Source organism: Carcharodon carcharias, chromosome 12 (assembly GCF_017639515.1).
Source record: "Carcharodon carcharias isolate sCarCar2 chromosome 12, sCarCar2.pri, whole genome shotgun sequence".
NCBI classification, from domain to species: domain Eukaryota; kingdom Metazoa; phylum Chordata; class Chondrichthyes; order Lamniformes; family Lamnidae; genus Carcharodon; species Carcharodon carcharias.
The window spans coordinates 81,651,370-81,666,618 of record NC_054478.1 but is presented as its reverse complement, the minus strand read 5'-3'; the positions used below and the strand labels follow the sequence as shown (position 1 = coordinate 81,666,618).

General features: G+C 39.7%; 1 protein-coding gene across 4 annotated transcripts in view; it reads left to right on the top strand.

Moving 5' to 3' along the window:
- LOC121284868 (transcription factor Sp3-like) overlaps nucleotides 1-15,249 on the top strand; it is a 56,556-nt gene that overhangs the window by 16,172 nt on the left and 25,135 nt on the right. For 3 of the 4 annotated variants that reach the window (XM_041200711.1, XM_041200708.1, XM_041200707.1), the window contains 2 exons: nucleotides 914-2,384; nucleotides 9,558-9,611. In XM_041200711.1, the coding sequence (XP_041056645.1) occupies nucleotides 914-2,384; nucleotides 9,558-9,611 (1,525 nt within the window). The remainder of the gene's footprint in view (nucleotides 1-913; nucleotides 2,385-9,557; nucleotides 9,612-15,249) is intronic. The other variant, XM_041200709.1, reaches the window with a different exon arrangement.

Below are 15,249 nucleotides of genomic sequence, written 5' to 3'. Positions count from 1 at the left end.
ACCGAGCCACTCTTGGTGATGGACATTGAAGTTCCCCACCCAGGTTACATTCTGTGCCCTTGCCAAGTGGTGTTCAACATGGAGGAGCGCTGAGGGAGGCTGGTACATGGTAATCAGGTTTCCTTGCCCAAGTTTGGCCTGATGCAATGAGGCTTAATGGGGTCTGGAGTTGATGTTGAGGACTCCCAGGGCAACTCCCTCCCAACTGTATACCACTGTGCCGCCACCTTGTCCGGCCAGTGGGACAGGACATACCCAGGGATGGTGATGGTGGTGCCTGGGCCATTATCTGTAAGATATGATTCTTTGAGGATGACTGCATCAGACTGTGTCAGGCTATTGCTTGACTTGTCTGTGAGACAGCTCTCCCACTGTTAGTAAGGAGGACTTTGCAGGGTTGACAGGGCTGAGTTTACCATTGTAGTTTCTGGCACCTGGGTCGATGCCGGGTGGCCCATCCAGTTTTATTCCTTTTTTTGAGACTTTGTAGTGGTTTTATGCAACTGAGTGGCTTGCTAGGCCATTTCAGAGGGCATTTAAGAGTCAACCACATCGCTGTGGACCTCGAGGCCAGACCAGGTAAGGACAGCAGATTTTCTTCCCTAAAGTGAACCAGGTGGCTTTTTACAACAACTGACGATGGTTTCATGGTCATCATTAGACTTTTAATTGCAGAATTTATTGAATTCAAATTACATCATCTGCTGTGGCAGGATTCTGGAATACTAGTCCAGCGACAATACCACTAAGCCATCGCCTCCCCCAACATTTTTAAACAAATGTTAAATGATCAAATTTTAGTATGGCTCAAGTGGTTTTTTTCACAGACTGAAAAGAGTGCTTTGTAATTATTATGGCATCTCGTAATGTTTGGATTATATTATGATAATGCAAATCATATTTTTTTTTCCAGCCGCTTGACTTGGCTTCTGCACAGCTTGCAGCATCAAATGGATGGCAGTTAATAACTTCAACACCAACTGTCGTAACAAAAGATACTGCTGGTAATTTTGTGCAAATTACTGGACAGGTACCAGGATCTCCAGTCACTGCCTCTGTACCAACAAGTGGACAATATGTTTTACAAAGCTTGCAGAACCAGCAGGTGTTTGCAGTTGCTCCAGGATCATCCACAGCTCCAACTGGTGTAGGGCCTAGTGTTCAATATCAAGTTATTCCACAAATTCAGACTGGAGATGGGCAGCACTTACAATTGAGCTTAGCTTCTTCTAGTGCAGATGCAGCATTACAGCAAGATGGCAATGGCCATATTCAAATTATTCCTGGCTCCAATCAAGCAATAATTGCTGGCAAGACTCCTTCAGGCAACATTTTGACTACTCAAAATCTTATGTCACCAGCTGTTTCAGTTCAGATACAGCAGGGCAATGCTCAAGTCCCTGTGCAAATTCAAGGAGTAGCTTACGGTGGTACATCTTATCCTAGTCAAGCTCAACTTCTTACTAATGTTCCTGTTGGACTAACAGGAAATGTTGCTTTTGTGCCCATTGGAAATGTTGATGTTGACTCTCTTGGAACAGCACCTGCTTCAGAGTCCCTGACTCAAAGTAACAGTGCAGCAATTACCACATCAAGCCCAATGATTATACCTGTTTCATCAGAAGCTATAAATAATATAGATACCTCAGCAAGGACAGATGAGCAAAGCATTACAGGAGCTGTGCAGAACTCTGCTTCTAGTGACTCTAACACTAATATAGCTTCATTTGTGCCAACAACTTCAGTGAGTCATATGGTTGTTTCTGATGACCATATTGATGATGTACAGCAAGCTCCCTCCAGCAGTAATTCTACCGAAACCTCTGATCAGATACAGGCAACAAATGTACTTCATGTGAATCAAGCTACTGTTGATCAAACACAGTTACAAGACTTACAAGCTTCGACCTCACAAACAGCTGACCATCAGATTCAATTTCAGTCACATCAGCAATTTACTGTCCAGCCACAGATTGTTCAGAGTATTCCACAACAGACAATACAGACTATTGCAGGACAAACAATTACTGCACAAGCCGTTCCTCAGCAAGCTTTGCAGAATCTTCAATTACAAGTAGTGCAAAATGCAGGCTCCCTAATAATACGAGCCCCAACGTTAACTCCATCTGGAGAAATTACCTGGCAAACCTTTCAGGTGCAGAACATCCAGAACTTGCAAAATGTGCAAATTCAGAATGCACCAGCCCAGCAGATAACTCTGACACCGGTGCATACTGTCACATTGGGCCAAGTAGCATCCAGTGGGGCATTGACGCCAATTGCACCAGCTCCATTAACTGTTAGTAGCCCACAATTACAGACAGCAACTGTGAATTCATTCGCTTCTTCAAGCATTCAGTTGCAACAAGGTGCACACAATTCAAGTAAGTATTTTGAGTTAACTCGATCCGTAATTAGATCCATTTTTAAAATTTGATAATGTTTGAATCTGTTGTATTCCCCACTGTCCTATTTGTGGTTTTCCTCTGTCATGCTATGTCATATATCAATATGCATCCTACTTCCAAGATTCTGCCATTGCTCTAAATTTGAGTGCTGGGTGTTGTATGAGACCCACCTTTTGTCCCTTGTGGACATGCCTGACTTCCCTACTGGCTGTAATTCATAACTCTTATTTATCTTAACTGCTGTTTTGCTACTGAGAGTTAGGGTCTTGACGAACTTGGCACACAATCTACTTCTGCCTTAAAAACATTCAGTGATCCTGTCTCCACTGCTTTCCAGGAAAGGGAGCTCCACAGACTCGTGACCCTCTGAGAGGAAAAATTTCTTCTCATCTCTACGTTAAATGAGGGACCCCTTATTTTTAAAATGTGTCCCCTAGTTCTAGTCTCTTCTACAGGTGTGGAAATATTCTTTCAGCATCCATCCTGTCAAGTTCCCTCAGGATCTTTATATGTTTCAATAAGATACCTCTCATTCTTCTAAACGCCAATAGATATATGCCCAACCTTTCCTCATAAGAAAACCCCCTCATCTCAGGAATCAGTCGAGTGAGCTTTCTCTGAACTGCTTCTAATGCAGTTATGTCCTTTCTTAAATAAGGAGACCAAAACTGGTACTCCAGATTTGGCCTTGCCAATGCCCTATACAGCTGTCACAAAACATGACTACTTTGATCTTCCGTTGCCCTTGAAATAAACAACAACATTCTATTTACCTTCCTAATCACTTGCTGCACCTACATAATATTTTTGTGATTCATGTACCAGGGCACCCATAACCCTCTGTACCGAGTTCTGCAATCTTTCCCCATTTAAGTAATATGCTTTTTTCCTATTCTTCCTGCCAAAGCAACAAGTTCACATTTTTTCACAATGTATTCCATCTGCCAAATTTGTGCTCACTCACTTAACCTATCTATATCCCTTTGCAAATTCCTTATGTCCTCTTCACAGCTTACTTCCCTATCTATCTTTGTGTCGTCAGCAAATTTAGCAACTGTATATTCAGTTCCATTGTCCAAGTTATTATAGATTGTAAATAGTTGAGGCCCCAGCACTGATCCCTATGCCACTCCACTCATGGTATCTTGCCACTGTGAAAATGACCCATTTATGCCTACTCTCTTTTTTCTCCTTGTTAGCTAATCAAACCACTATCCCTGTTAATTTGTTAGCCCCTACACCATGAGCTCTTATTTTGTATTGCAAGCTTTGATGTGGCACCTTGTCAAATACCTGGAAATTTGCGTGCACCACATCCACAGATTCACCTTTATCTGCATTGTGTGTTACTTCGTCAAAGAACTCTAATAAAAACACAATTTCCCTTTCACAAAACCATGTTAACTCTGTCCTTTTGCACTGAGATTTTCTAATAGAATCTATAACCACCTTAATAGATTCCAGGGTTTTCCCAATGACATGTTAAGCTAACTGGCCTATAGTTTCCTACTTTCTGTCTCCCCCCCTTCCCTTGAATAGAGGAGTTACATTTGCTATTTTCCAATCCAATGAGACTTTTACCGCATTTGGGGAATTCTGGAAAATTAAAACCAAAGCATCTGTTATCTCAGCGGTCACTTTTAAAGCCCTAGGATGCAGTCCGTCAGGACCTGGGGTCTTGTCAGATTTTGGTTGTAATAATTTCCTCAGTGCCTGGAATTGTTTAAGTTCCTCTCCCCCCCCCCTTCCAGCTCTTGATGCACAAGTATTTCTGGGATGTTATTTGTATCCTCTACAGTGAAGACAGATGCAAAATGTTTTATACTCCTGCTATTTCTTTATTTTCCATTATTAATTCTCACTCCCTAGAAGACCAATGCTTACTTTAGTTTCTCTTTTCCTTTTTAAATACTTGTAGAAACTCTTGCCATCAGTTTTTTTAAATATTCCTAGCTAGTATACACTCATACTTTCTCCGTCTATTATTCTTTTAGTCATTCTTAGCTAGTTTTTTTTATATTCTGTTCAATCTCCTGACCTGTCACTAATCTTCGTGGAATTGTATGCTTTTTGTTACCATAAGACATAGGAGCAGAAGTAGGCCACTTGGCCCATCGAGCCTGCTCCACCATTCAATGAAATCATGGCTGATCTGATAACCCTCAACTCCACTTTCCTGCCTTTTCCCCATAACCCTTGATTCCCTTGCTGATTAAAAATCTGTGTATCTCAGCCTTGAATATACTTAATGACCCAGCCTCTACAGCCCTCTGCAGTAATGAATTTCACAAATTTACTACCCTCTGAGGGAAGAAATTCCTCATCTGTTTTAAATGGGCACCCTTTTATTCTGAGATTATGCCCTCTGGTCCTAGACTCTCCCACAAGAGGAAACAACCTCTCAGCATCTACCTTGTCCAGCTCCCAAAGAATCTTATGTTTTAATAAGGTCGCCTCTCATTCTTCTTAATTCGATTTGTTACTATCTTTAACTTCCTTGCTTAGCCATGGGTAATGCTTCCTTCCCTTAGAGTCTTTCTTTCTCACTGGAATGCACCTTTGCTGAGTATTATGAAATATCTCCTTAAATGTCTGCCACTGCCTTTCTACTGGCCTGTCCCTTAACCTAATTTCCCAGTTCAATCTTGGCTTCATATCCTCATAATTGCCCTTATTTAAATTTAGAACATTAATCTTAGACACACACTTCTCATCCTCAAACTGAATACGAAATTCAATCATGTTACGATCACTGTTATCTAGGGGCACCTTTACTTTGAGGTAATTTAATTGATCCTGCCTTGTTGCACACTACGAGATCTAGAATCACCTGCTCCCTTGTTGGCTGTGTAGTATGTGCTGCTTTAACAAATTGTCCAGAAAACACTCTAGGATCTCATCTGGGCTACCTTTTGCCAACCTGTTTCATCCAATTCATATGTAGATTAAAAACACCCACAATTATCACCGTACCTTTCTCACAAGCCCCCATTGTTTCTTCCTATATACCCTGTCTTGGTGTGGTTACTTAGGGGGTCTTTAAACTATTCCCACAAGTGACTTCATGCCTTCACTATTTCTCATTTCTACCCAAACTGATTCTACATCTTGATCTTTAGAACTAGGGTCATTCCTCTCTGTTGTACTGATATCTTTAATTAACAGAGCCATACATATTTTTGAAGCATAGAAGTATATTAAGGGATTTGAGTTAATAGCAAAGTTTAAAGAAACATTATCAATGATAGTTCACAACTGCACCCATGTGCGCATTTATTTGAATAGAAGCCTTGTCAATCTTGTCCAGTTTGAGGACAGTTGGGTGCTGTCTGTTACAACCAAGTGTTGTAGTAATTAAACTTTGGATGTTGCAAGAGACATTTTAATATTACTTTGACAGGACAAAACATAGTTCTGGTGTGACCGGTGTCAAGTGGAATGTAAATTTGAAATGTCTTATGGGGGATAAAATGATTAAGAAACTGTATATTGTTCAGTTGATACTACTTCCATGTATTGAAGAAACAGTCCATGCTGTCAATGGGGAATTGTTTTTTTAAACTGAACTTTGGTGTGAGAAAGGAAGGAAATGCTTGTCAGGGTGATAAATGGGCATCAAGAAGAAAGTATTCAAAGCTGCTCCTATCGATGATTGCAACCCCAGATATAGAAAGGTCCCCAAGAAGACAAAGTTGATTCTGCTTCTGCATCAAATGTGGAATGCTAATATCTTGGCTAGAGTCTTAATAGGTTCTAATGAATTCTTCTTCGGTTTTAATAATCCAATAGATCCTTGTGTTCAAAATGAGGAGATGGAGCAGGATGACTTGCTAATGGGACAGGTTGAGGATAGCTGACCAGCACCAAGCAGAGTGGCATGAAGAGTTCCAAAATAATGATATTGTTAATTGGTTAGGGATCCCAACTGAGACATCACAGCACCCAGCATTTCAGCTGTAGCGTAGGTTAACTCTGGGTACAGATTTTCTTGGGTAATCTTTTAAAGCCATTGCTAAGGATAAAAGCAGATCCCTCAGATCAACATGTTTTGAGATGGGTTTCTTTCCCAAATTCCTTATGTCTATGATTTCAAATAAACACACACAGTCAGCATTTTGTTGTAACTTCTGTGCACATTCAACACATTTGAATGCTTCTCTGGTATATTGTATTCACATAGTTCTATTTCTATCTCTCTAAATATAGCCAAGGCTTCTCCAATGACATCTTGTCCTTTCCCAGTGCCATTTCCTCCACAATCCCCCAAGAATCTCCCTTTGCCTATCATCTTCATTTGCTGTCCTTCAATCATTTCATAGATATGAGATCAGGTTTCATATGTTATGTGAATAAATACAATAGTATGAATAGGAAGTAGATTAACACAGGAAGCAGATTTGAGCATGTTTTGGATTGGATGCTACAGTTGCACAGTAAATTGGTGAGACCACACTTGGAGTACTGAGTATTGTTTTGGCCTCCTTACTTAAGAAAGGATACAATTGCATTAGAACCAATTCAGAGAAGGTTCACTCAACTGATTTTTGGGATGAAGCGGTTATTCCATGAGGAAAGGTTGAGCAGGTTGGGCCTATAGCTTTTGGAGTTTAGAAGAATGAGAGGTGGTCTTATTGAAACAAATTCTGAGCGGACTTGCTAGGTGAATACAGAGAAGATGTTTCCTCTTGTGGGGACATCTAGAAAAGGGGGAACAGTTCAAAAGTCAGGGATCTTCCATTTAACACAGATCAGGAGAATTTTTTTTCCCTCCTGAGGATGGTTAGTCTGGAATTCTCTTCCCCAGAGAGCAGTGGAGGCTGGGTCATTGAATGTGTTCAACTGAGTTGGATATTTTTGATCAACAAGGGAGTCAGGGGTAATAGAGGGGGCAGACAAGAAAGTTGATCAGATTAGATCAGCATGATATTGAATGACGAGCAGGCTTGAGGGATTGAAAGGTCTACTGCTCCTAATTCTTGTGTTCTTGTGGCGAAGTGTTGGAAATCTCAGGGATCAATGTTGGGCCTACTTTTCTGTTGCATAAGTACTTTGGACATGCGTATAGAGAACGCAGTCTTGAAATTTACTGTCATAAATGTACAGCTTTGGTAAACTCAGGACTGAATAAATGTGTGGTAATATTTTTTGAGGGGAAAATATGTAGTAGAAATATATGTTAAACTGGAAAGACACTGAAGGATGTAGAGGACAGCACCTAGGTTTAAAACATAATTTTGTGAATGCAAAGCTGCAGTTAGATAAAGCTGTAGAAAGGCCAACAAGGTTTAGGTTTTATTAGGAATGTAGAGTACTGAAGTGAAGAAGAAATTATAAATTTATGCAAAATCCCATATCCTTTTAATCACATTTACGGTCACTGCCACAGCAATATCGACCTCATTACTTTAGCTCCTTCACTGTTGAAATCCCCTAAGGGCTTTTGACATCCCTAGACTTTGCAAATGTGGCAGGTGGCAGTCTTCCTACTGCAGGGATGAGGAAGTTTTTGCCTTTTGGCAACTTTGATTATGGAATTCTGCCCTTTGAAATGTTTTCCAACCACCGCCTCCCCCTATCTGTAGTCCTTTGCTTCGCTTAGCATGTACAAAGTCTGGCAAGGTCATGTTCTGTTAGAATGTACTTGATCCTGCAGTGCATGTACTAACTGCATTTAAGGTTGAAATGCTGAGGTCACTTCAGTGATTTTATACAAATGCATTAGTCTACAGTTTTGACAGTAATTGAAGGTAAATAGGGGGAAAACTAATGTTTCTACCACTTGAAGTCTAATAATTCCACCAATTTGAAGAGCTTAGAAACATTTGCATTTCACTACAGATCATAAAAGAAATGCTATAATTTACTGGTCCCTCATGCTGCAACAACTCTGCTGCTTTGCGCTATAATGTGTAGATGATTCCTTGTCACCGTTTTCAGACCTTTTGTGTCTTCACCCACTCTCATCCCTACTGCTTTCACCTTTTGCTTTGAATATATACTGTCCTGCTGATCCAAAATTCCTGTCCTATACTTCTGAATTATGAGCTGTCTGTCCCCATTCCCCCGACCAACCCAGTGCGTTAAAAATCTTATTATTTGCCCCATCTTATCTGCAAAGTAGTGTTCTCCATATTTTCTTCTTCCTCTCCTGGCCCTTCATGAACAACTGAGCATTCTCGAGTATTACATTTTGTGCATTCCCTTTTCTTTTTAACCACACCATTGGTCCTATTCTCTGGAATTCCTTCCCTAAGACTCTTCACTTTTCACAAATCCTCAAAACCCATGATTTTAAACCAAATTTTTCATCACCCCTTACTTTTTTTTGACTTTTTTCTGTATGCCTATCTGTTGAGCACTTTGGGACCTTTTTAAATTACAGGTACTATATAAATGCAAGATAATGTGTGTTCAATGAATGTCCTGTTCTGGAGATCGCTTTGCTAGGTATTATTTCAGTTAATCTTGCATTGTTACATTTGTCCTACCATCCTAATAATTGTAGGATGATTGTATAGGGTTCATCCAGCCTAGGCTCAGTTGACTTCATGTTACTGTTGCAGGATAAAAGGTACAATGGAAACCTGGCATTGATAACACACAGTTCCCCAGTTCAAGTGGTTGGATTGGTGGGGCTTGTATGAGCCGATGTTCAACGTACTATAGAAATGAGGATTGACTCATCATATTCCTTTATCAAAACAATCTTGTCCAAGTTATTGTAAATTTTAGTTATGCAATTAAACCATCTGGCATAAAGATCTGTGGGTTAATCACCTTGATTCCAGTTAGTGTGAAAGCTCAGACATTGTGTGGCTTGAGAATGTTCTTTGTAGGTTTCACTTACAGAATTGACAAGCTGTCTACCGATTGCAGTTTAATTCTAGAGCCTTCAATTTACGTGGACCCTAAATATTTGTACACTATCATTGGAATATAATTTGGCTTTGGAGCGTGAGTACTGGTCCAGTTCAATGTTCAACCTACAGTTCCTTGCATCTGTAGATGGGTAATAATGTCATATTTCATTTAGAAATGAGTAAAAAGAAATTTATTTTACGTGGTGCACTTTGAGGTGGCCATTTGTCATTCTTCTGCTTCAACATTTTGTAGGTATTGTTAACAGTTGTTTTATTGTTCTGTCTTTAGTGGAGTATTCCCTTGAAGATGACCCACCATCTGTTTGGAGGCAGTTTTCTGGAGGTTTGTTACCAGTTCTAGTTGTAGCCTGAATGTGTTAGTTTAAGTAGGAAAGCTAATAGAATGTTATCGTTTATTGCGAGGGGAATTGAATACAGCAGTAGGGAGGTTATTCTTCAGTTGTATAGGGCACTAGAACCACATTTGGATTACTGTGTACAGTATTGGTCACATTTAAGGAAGAATGTAAATATGTTTGAAGCAGTTCAGAAAAGGTTTACCAGACTAATACCTGGAATGGGTGGGTTGTCTTCTGAGGAAATGTTGGACAGACTAGGTTTCCTTCCACTGGAGTTTGGAAGAGTAAGAGGCAACTTGATTTAAACCTTTAAGATCCTGAGGGGTCTTGACAGGGTGGATGTGGAGAGGATGTTTCCTCTTCTGGGATAATCTAGAACTAGGGGTCGCCCATTTAAAACAGATGAGGCGAAAAGTTTTCACTGGGTGGGTTGAGAGTCTTTGGAACTCTTTTCCTGTAAAGGTGGTGGAAGCAGAGTCTAAGGCAGAGCTAGATAGATTCTTGGTAAGCAAGGAGGTGATAGGTTTTCATGGGTAGGTGGGATGCAGATTTCAGGTTTCATTCAGATCAGCCATGATCTTATTAGATAGTGGAACAGGCTGGAGTGGCTGAATGGCCTACTCCTGCTCCTTGTTCATATGTTCAAGATATATTAGATGGTTGTGCTCTTTTGCTTTTGATTCTTCTATGTATCCACTTTCTTTTGATCCTTGAGGTGAGGCAAAATAATGTTGATTGACCTCCAATCCTGACTTTCCATTACTCTTGTACTGATTGATAAAGTACTGAATAATTAAGCAGTGTATCGACAACATAAGAGAGACCACCAACCCACAGTTGATGTGTTCAATTTTTCACAACAATATGGTAGATTTGATACCTTGGTGATTGCACTGAATTTGAAAAATAATGTGCCTTTTGCAGTTTTATGTTTGGCTTTCGGCATATCTTCTACCGAATGTGGCCAACTACAGTTTTTATTAAAGGTACTATGTAAATGCAAGATGATGGGTGTTCAATGAATGTCCTGTTCTGGAGATCTAATGAAGTGGATCCATATTTGAAATAGCTGTCACAGTAAAATATCTTCACATACTGAAATTTGGGCTTATAATTTTATGTTTTCTCTTGGCAAATGTTCATGCTTCACATGCTACCCTAGTTTAGTATTTGCAATTCCCCCTCTTGAAGCTTGCCAATTCTCCATAAACTTACACATACAGTTTCAAGGTTCTTGCAGTTCAGCATTCCTTATGTAGAATATGATTTTGTTAAACTAGTGAGACATTGAGGCCCAGAGAACAGTATTGATGTGCCTTATTCAGAGTAGCTTTATAACCATGCGGCCTTGACCTTGCCCCAAGTTTCTTCTGTTACAGGTACCAGCATTTCCGCTACAGTGGGAAATACCCATTCCTATTCCTGAATTGTTATGCTTGTTGAGCTGTTAGCACTTGTCCTTTGTGGAACATTAGAAATTAAAGTTCCCTTTATTCTGCCCAACAATGCAATAACTCCAAACTCGAGTACCTCTACTGAAAAAGTATGACAATTTTCAATTTCACAATCACCCTGTAGCACCTCATAGTAAAACATGATTAGTATTGACTTGGGGGTAGCTTTGTACTGTGACCACGCCCACCTAGGAACATGGTTGATGCAACTCAAATACAGTATTCTATAAGGGTCCTTAAATCTGGCCCAGAATAGAACCTAACAGAATTAAGATGAGCGACCAATCTAAACTTAGCTGAATGTAAAGAGAACCTAATCAATTTGCAGGTGGATAAAGTAATTCTGGAAAATACATTAATATATGTTGGACTAATCTTTAAGGTTACTAAAGCCAGTGTTTGCAGAAATGTTATTTTAAGCAACCCTCCTACTTATTTTGGCTGTACTTTACATTTAAGGACCAATAGTCACAGAGCCATGGTCATTTACAGCACAGAAGGAGGCCATTCAACCCATTGAGTCTATACCAGCAATCCATGGAGCAAGTCAGTCCCATTTCGGTCACTTTATCCTGGCAAGTTTATTTCCTTCACAAAAACTAAAACTTATTGCCAGATTGGTAGTAACTTCCTAAATGAGTTCTGTTTTAGAAAACAGGTTCATTGGAACTTAGCGTATTTCATTTGTTGGATTTAAAAAGAAAATGTGCCTTTAGTAACTCAAAACAACTCTATGGTAAAAGTTTGTTCCAAGTCAGCCAATTTTACTTTAAGGATTTGCTTGACTAAAAGAAAAAGTAGCAACGTGGATGTGAAATTGGCTGAATGACAGGAAACGGAGTAGTAGTTAATATTTTTCGGGCTGGAGGAAGGTTTGTAGTAGAGTTCGCTCAGGATCAGTATTGACACCCTTGTTCTTGATATATATTAATGATCTAGATCTTATGTGTACAGGGCACAATTTCAAAATTTGAGGATGAAATGAAATTTGAAAGCATTGTGAACTTTGAGGACAGTGTAAAACTTCAGAAGGACATAGACAAGTTGGTGAAATGGGTGGACAAGTGACATGAATTTCAATGCAGAGAAATGTGAAGTGGTTCATTTGGTAGGAAGAACATGGAAAGACTTTATAAAATAAAGGGTACAGCACTGAAGAGGGAAGAATCAAGGGATCTGTGCATACATGTGCTTAAGTCATTGAAAGTGGCAAGACAGGTTGAGAGTGCGGTTCATAAAGCATGCAGTATCCTAGACTTTATTAATAGGGACATAAAGTACAAGAGTCATAGAGTTACACAGCACAGAAACAGGCCCTTCGGCCTATTGTGTCTGTGCCGGCCATCAAGCACCTATCTATTCTAATCCCATTTTCCAGCACTTGACCTGTAGCTCTGTATGCTATAGCATTTCAAGTGCTCATCTAAATATTTCTTAAATGTTGTGAGGGTTCCTGCCTCTATCACCCCCTCAGGCAGTGTGTTCCAGATTCCAACCACCCTCTAAACCTCCTGTCCCTTACCTTAAATCTATGCCCCCTAGTTATTGACACCTCTGTGCAAGGAGATTTTGTTGTATAAGACACCAGTTCAGCCTCAGCTGGTATATTGCATCCAGTTCTGGGAGCTGCATCTTAGGAAAAATGTGAAGGCATTAGAGAGATTGCAGAAAAGATTCATGAGAGTGGTTCTAGGGATGAGGAACTTCAGTTATGAAGATAAGTTGGAAAATTTGGGTCTGTTTTTCTTGAAGAGAAGGCTGAGAGGAGATTTGATAGAGGTATTCAAAACCATGAGGGGTCTGGACAGAGTAGATGCAGGGAGGAAACTGTTCTCAACCATAAAAGTATCAAGAACAAGAGGTTACAGATTTAAAGTAATTGGCAAAAGAAGCAAAAGCGATATGAGGAAAAACCTTTTTTACATAGTGAGTGGTTGGGTTTGGAATGCACTGCCTGAGATTACTATGGAGGCAGGTTCATTCGAGGCATTCAAAAGGGAATGAGATTGTTAATCTATAAAGGAAGAATGTGCAGGTTATGGGGAGTAGGCAGGGGGATGACGCTAGGTGAATTGCTGATTCGGAGATCCAGTGTAGACACAGCAGACCAAATGTCTACCATTTGAGCTGTAACAATTCTGTGAAACTGCTGTGAAGTTCCATACCAGTTTCCTTTTTCAACTACTCTCATGAGCAGCAAGCTCCACTCGGTGTAAAAAGGGAAGTTCATCCTTGCATTCCCTCTGCATCTCTTGCTCAAAACCTTAAATCCTTGTTTCATAGCCCTGTTCCATCAGCTAATGGGAACAGTTTTTCTTTGTCTACCTTATCTAAACCTGTCATAATCTTGTACACCTCATTCAAATCTCCCCTCAGTCTCCTTTGCTGCAATGAGAACAACCCCAGCTTCTCTAGCCTAATCTTGCAGCTAAATTCCCCCATCCTTAGAACCATCCTGTAAATCTCTTCTGCGCCCTCCCAAGGATCCTCATATTCTTTCCAAAGTGATGACCAGAACTGATTGCAATCTCTAATTGTGGCCTAAGAGTTTTATAAAATTTCCGCATAGCTTCCCTGCTTTTGCATTCGATGCCTCTATTTATGAAGCCCAAGCTCCCATATGATTTGCTAACTAATCTCTCAATAGATCCTGCCACCTTCAAAGATCTATGCACATGAATCCCCAAATCCCTCTGTTCCTGCAAACTTTTTAGAACTCTGCCATTGAACCTATATAATCTTGCTCTTTCCTTTCTGCCGAAATGCATCACTTGACACTTGTGTATTAAATTACATCGCTACTTCTATACTTCCCCGCTCTCTATTCCCCTCCCCCCACCCCCACACACCCCCCCCACCACCCTGTAATTTGTAAAACAAATTTAAAGTATTTTATAACTTTACAAATTCTTTCAAATAATTATTTGAGCTTTTTATATAAGCTCAAGTTTCTGTGCTTAGTTGTTTCACCACAGTTGTTCAGAAATAAACTAGACACAAACGTGACAGCATTTTGTATTTAAAATAGAAAAGAAGTGCTTGTATATGCAAAAGCCTTAATATAATTATAATTAAAAGCTTTGCAACCTTTTTGCTTTTATGATATGCGCAATGGGGAAGCAGTGGACCTGTACTTCAGCTCTAAGTTCAACTGTTGCAGTGCTATTAGTTCACAGGAGAGTGGACTAAAAGTGTGAAGTGCGGGATCAGCTTCATGTATTGATGATTGCATCTTTGTAAAAATGCAAGAGAATTAAATGAGATGTTTTTGTCACATTTTCAACCTTTCCTGTTTTAAATTCCCATGCTCACATTTATATTGGATATTGCCTTTGTGAATATATTGTAGTTATGGAGTCATAACAGCACAGAAGGAAACCACTCAGCCCATTGAGTCCTCATCTCCATCATAAATGGGAGACCAATTATTTTTAAACTGTGTCCCCTAGTTCTAGTCTCTCCTAAAAGAGGGAACATTCTTTCAGTATCCATCCTGTCAAGTCCCCTCGGGATCTTATGTTTCAATAAGATCATCTCTCATTCTTCTAAACTCTAATGGATACAGGCCCAATCTGTCCAACCTTTCCTCATAGGATAACCCACACCCCATTCCAGGAATCAGGCGGACGAACCTTCTCTGAACTACTGCTACTAATGCAATTATGCATGCATTGGCTGTATGGGAGAAGAGGAATGATAATATTGCAATTGTCATAATAAGTATAATCTGTGAAGCCTATTTTAGTTCTTAATTGAATCAGCCTTTATAAATTGCTAACTTTTAAACTCAGCTAAACTAATATATTGGTTCTACTTCACCTGCCCCTGATCGTGCAATGCCTGAATCTGTGTCCACTTTTTTTTTTGTGGATTCAATTAATACTGTAGTCTAAATTGCCTGTTCTCTTACTGTGGATTTTATTCTGAGTGCAGAAAGATTGTCTATTGATTGCAAGGTGAGATGAAAAGAATTAATGAAAGAGCTGTATTGATCAGTAGTTACAGAGAATTATATTTTTGGCGTGGTTACCATCTAAAAGCTTTGCAGTTTATTTCCCTATGTATTGTCTTGTTAATTTAATTTGGGGTTACATTTTGTTCGCCCTGCATCCTATATGAATTTATCTTACATAATCAGTAATCTGTTTTTAAATGTATTACATTTTTC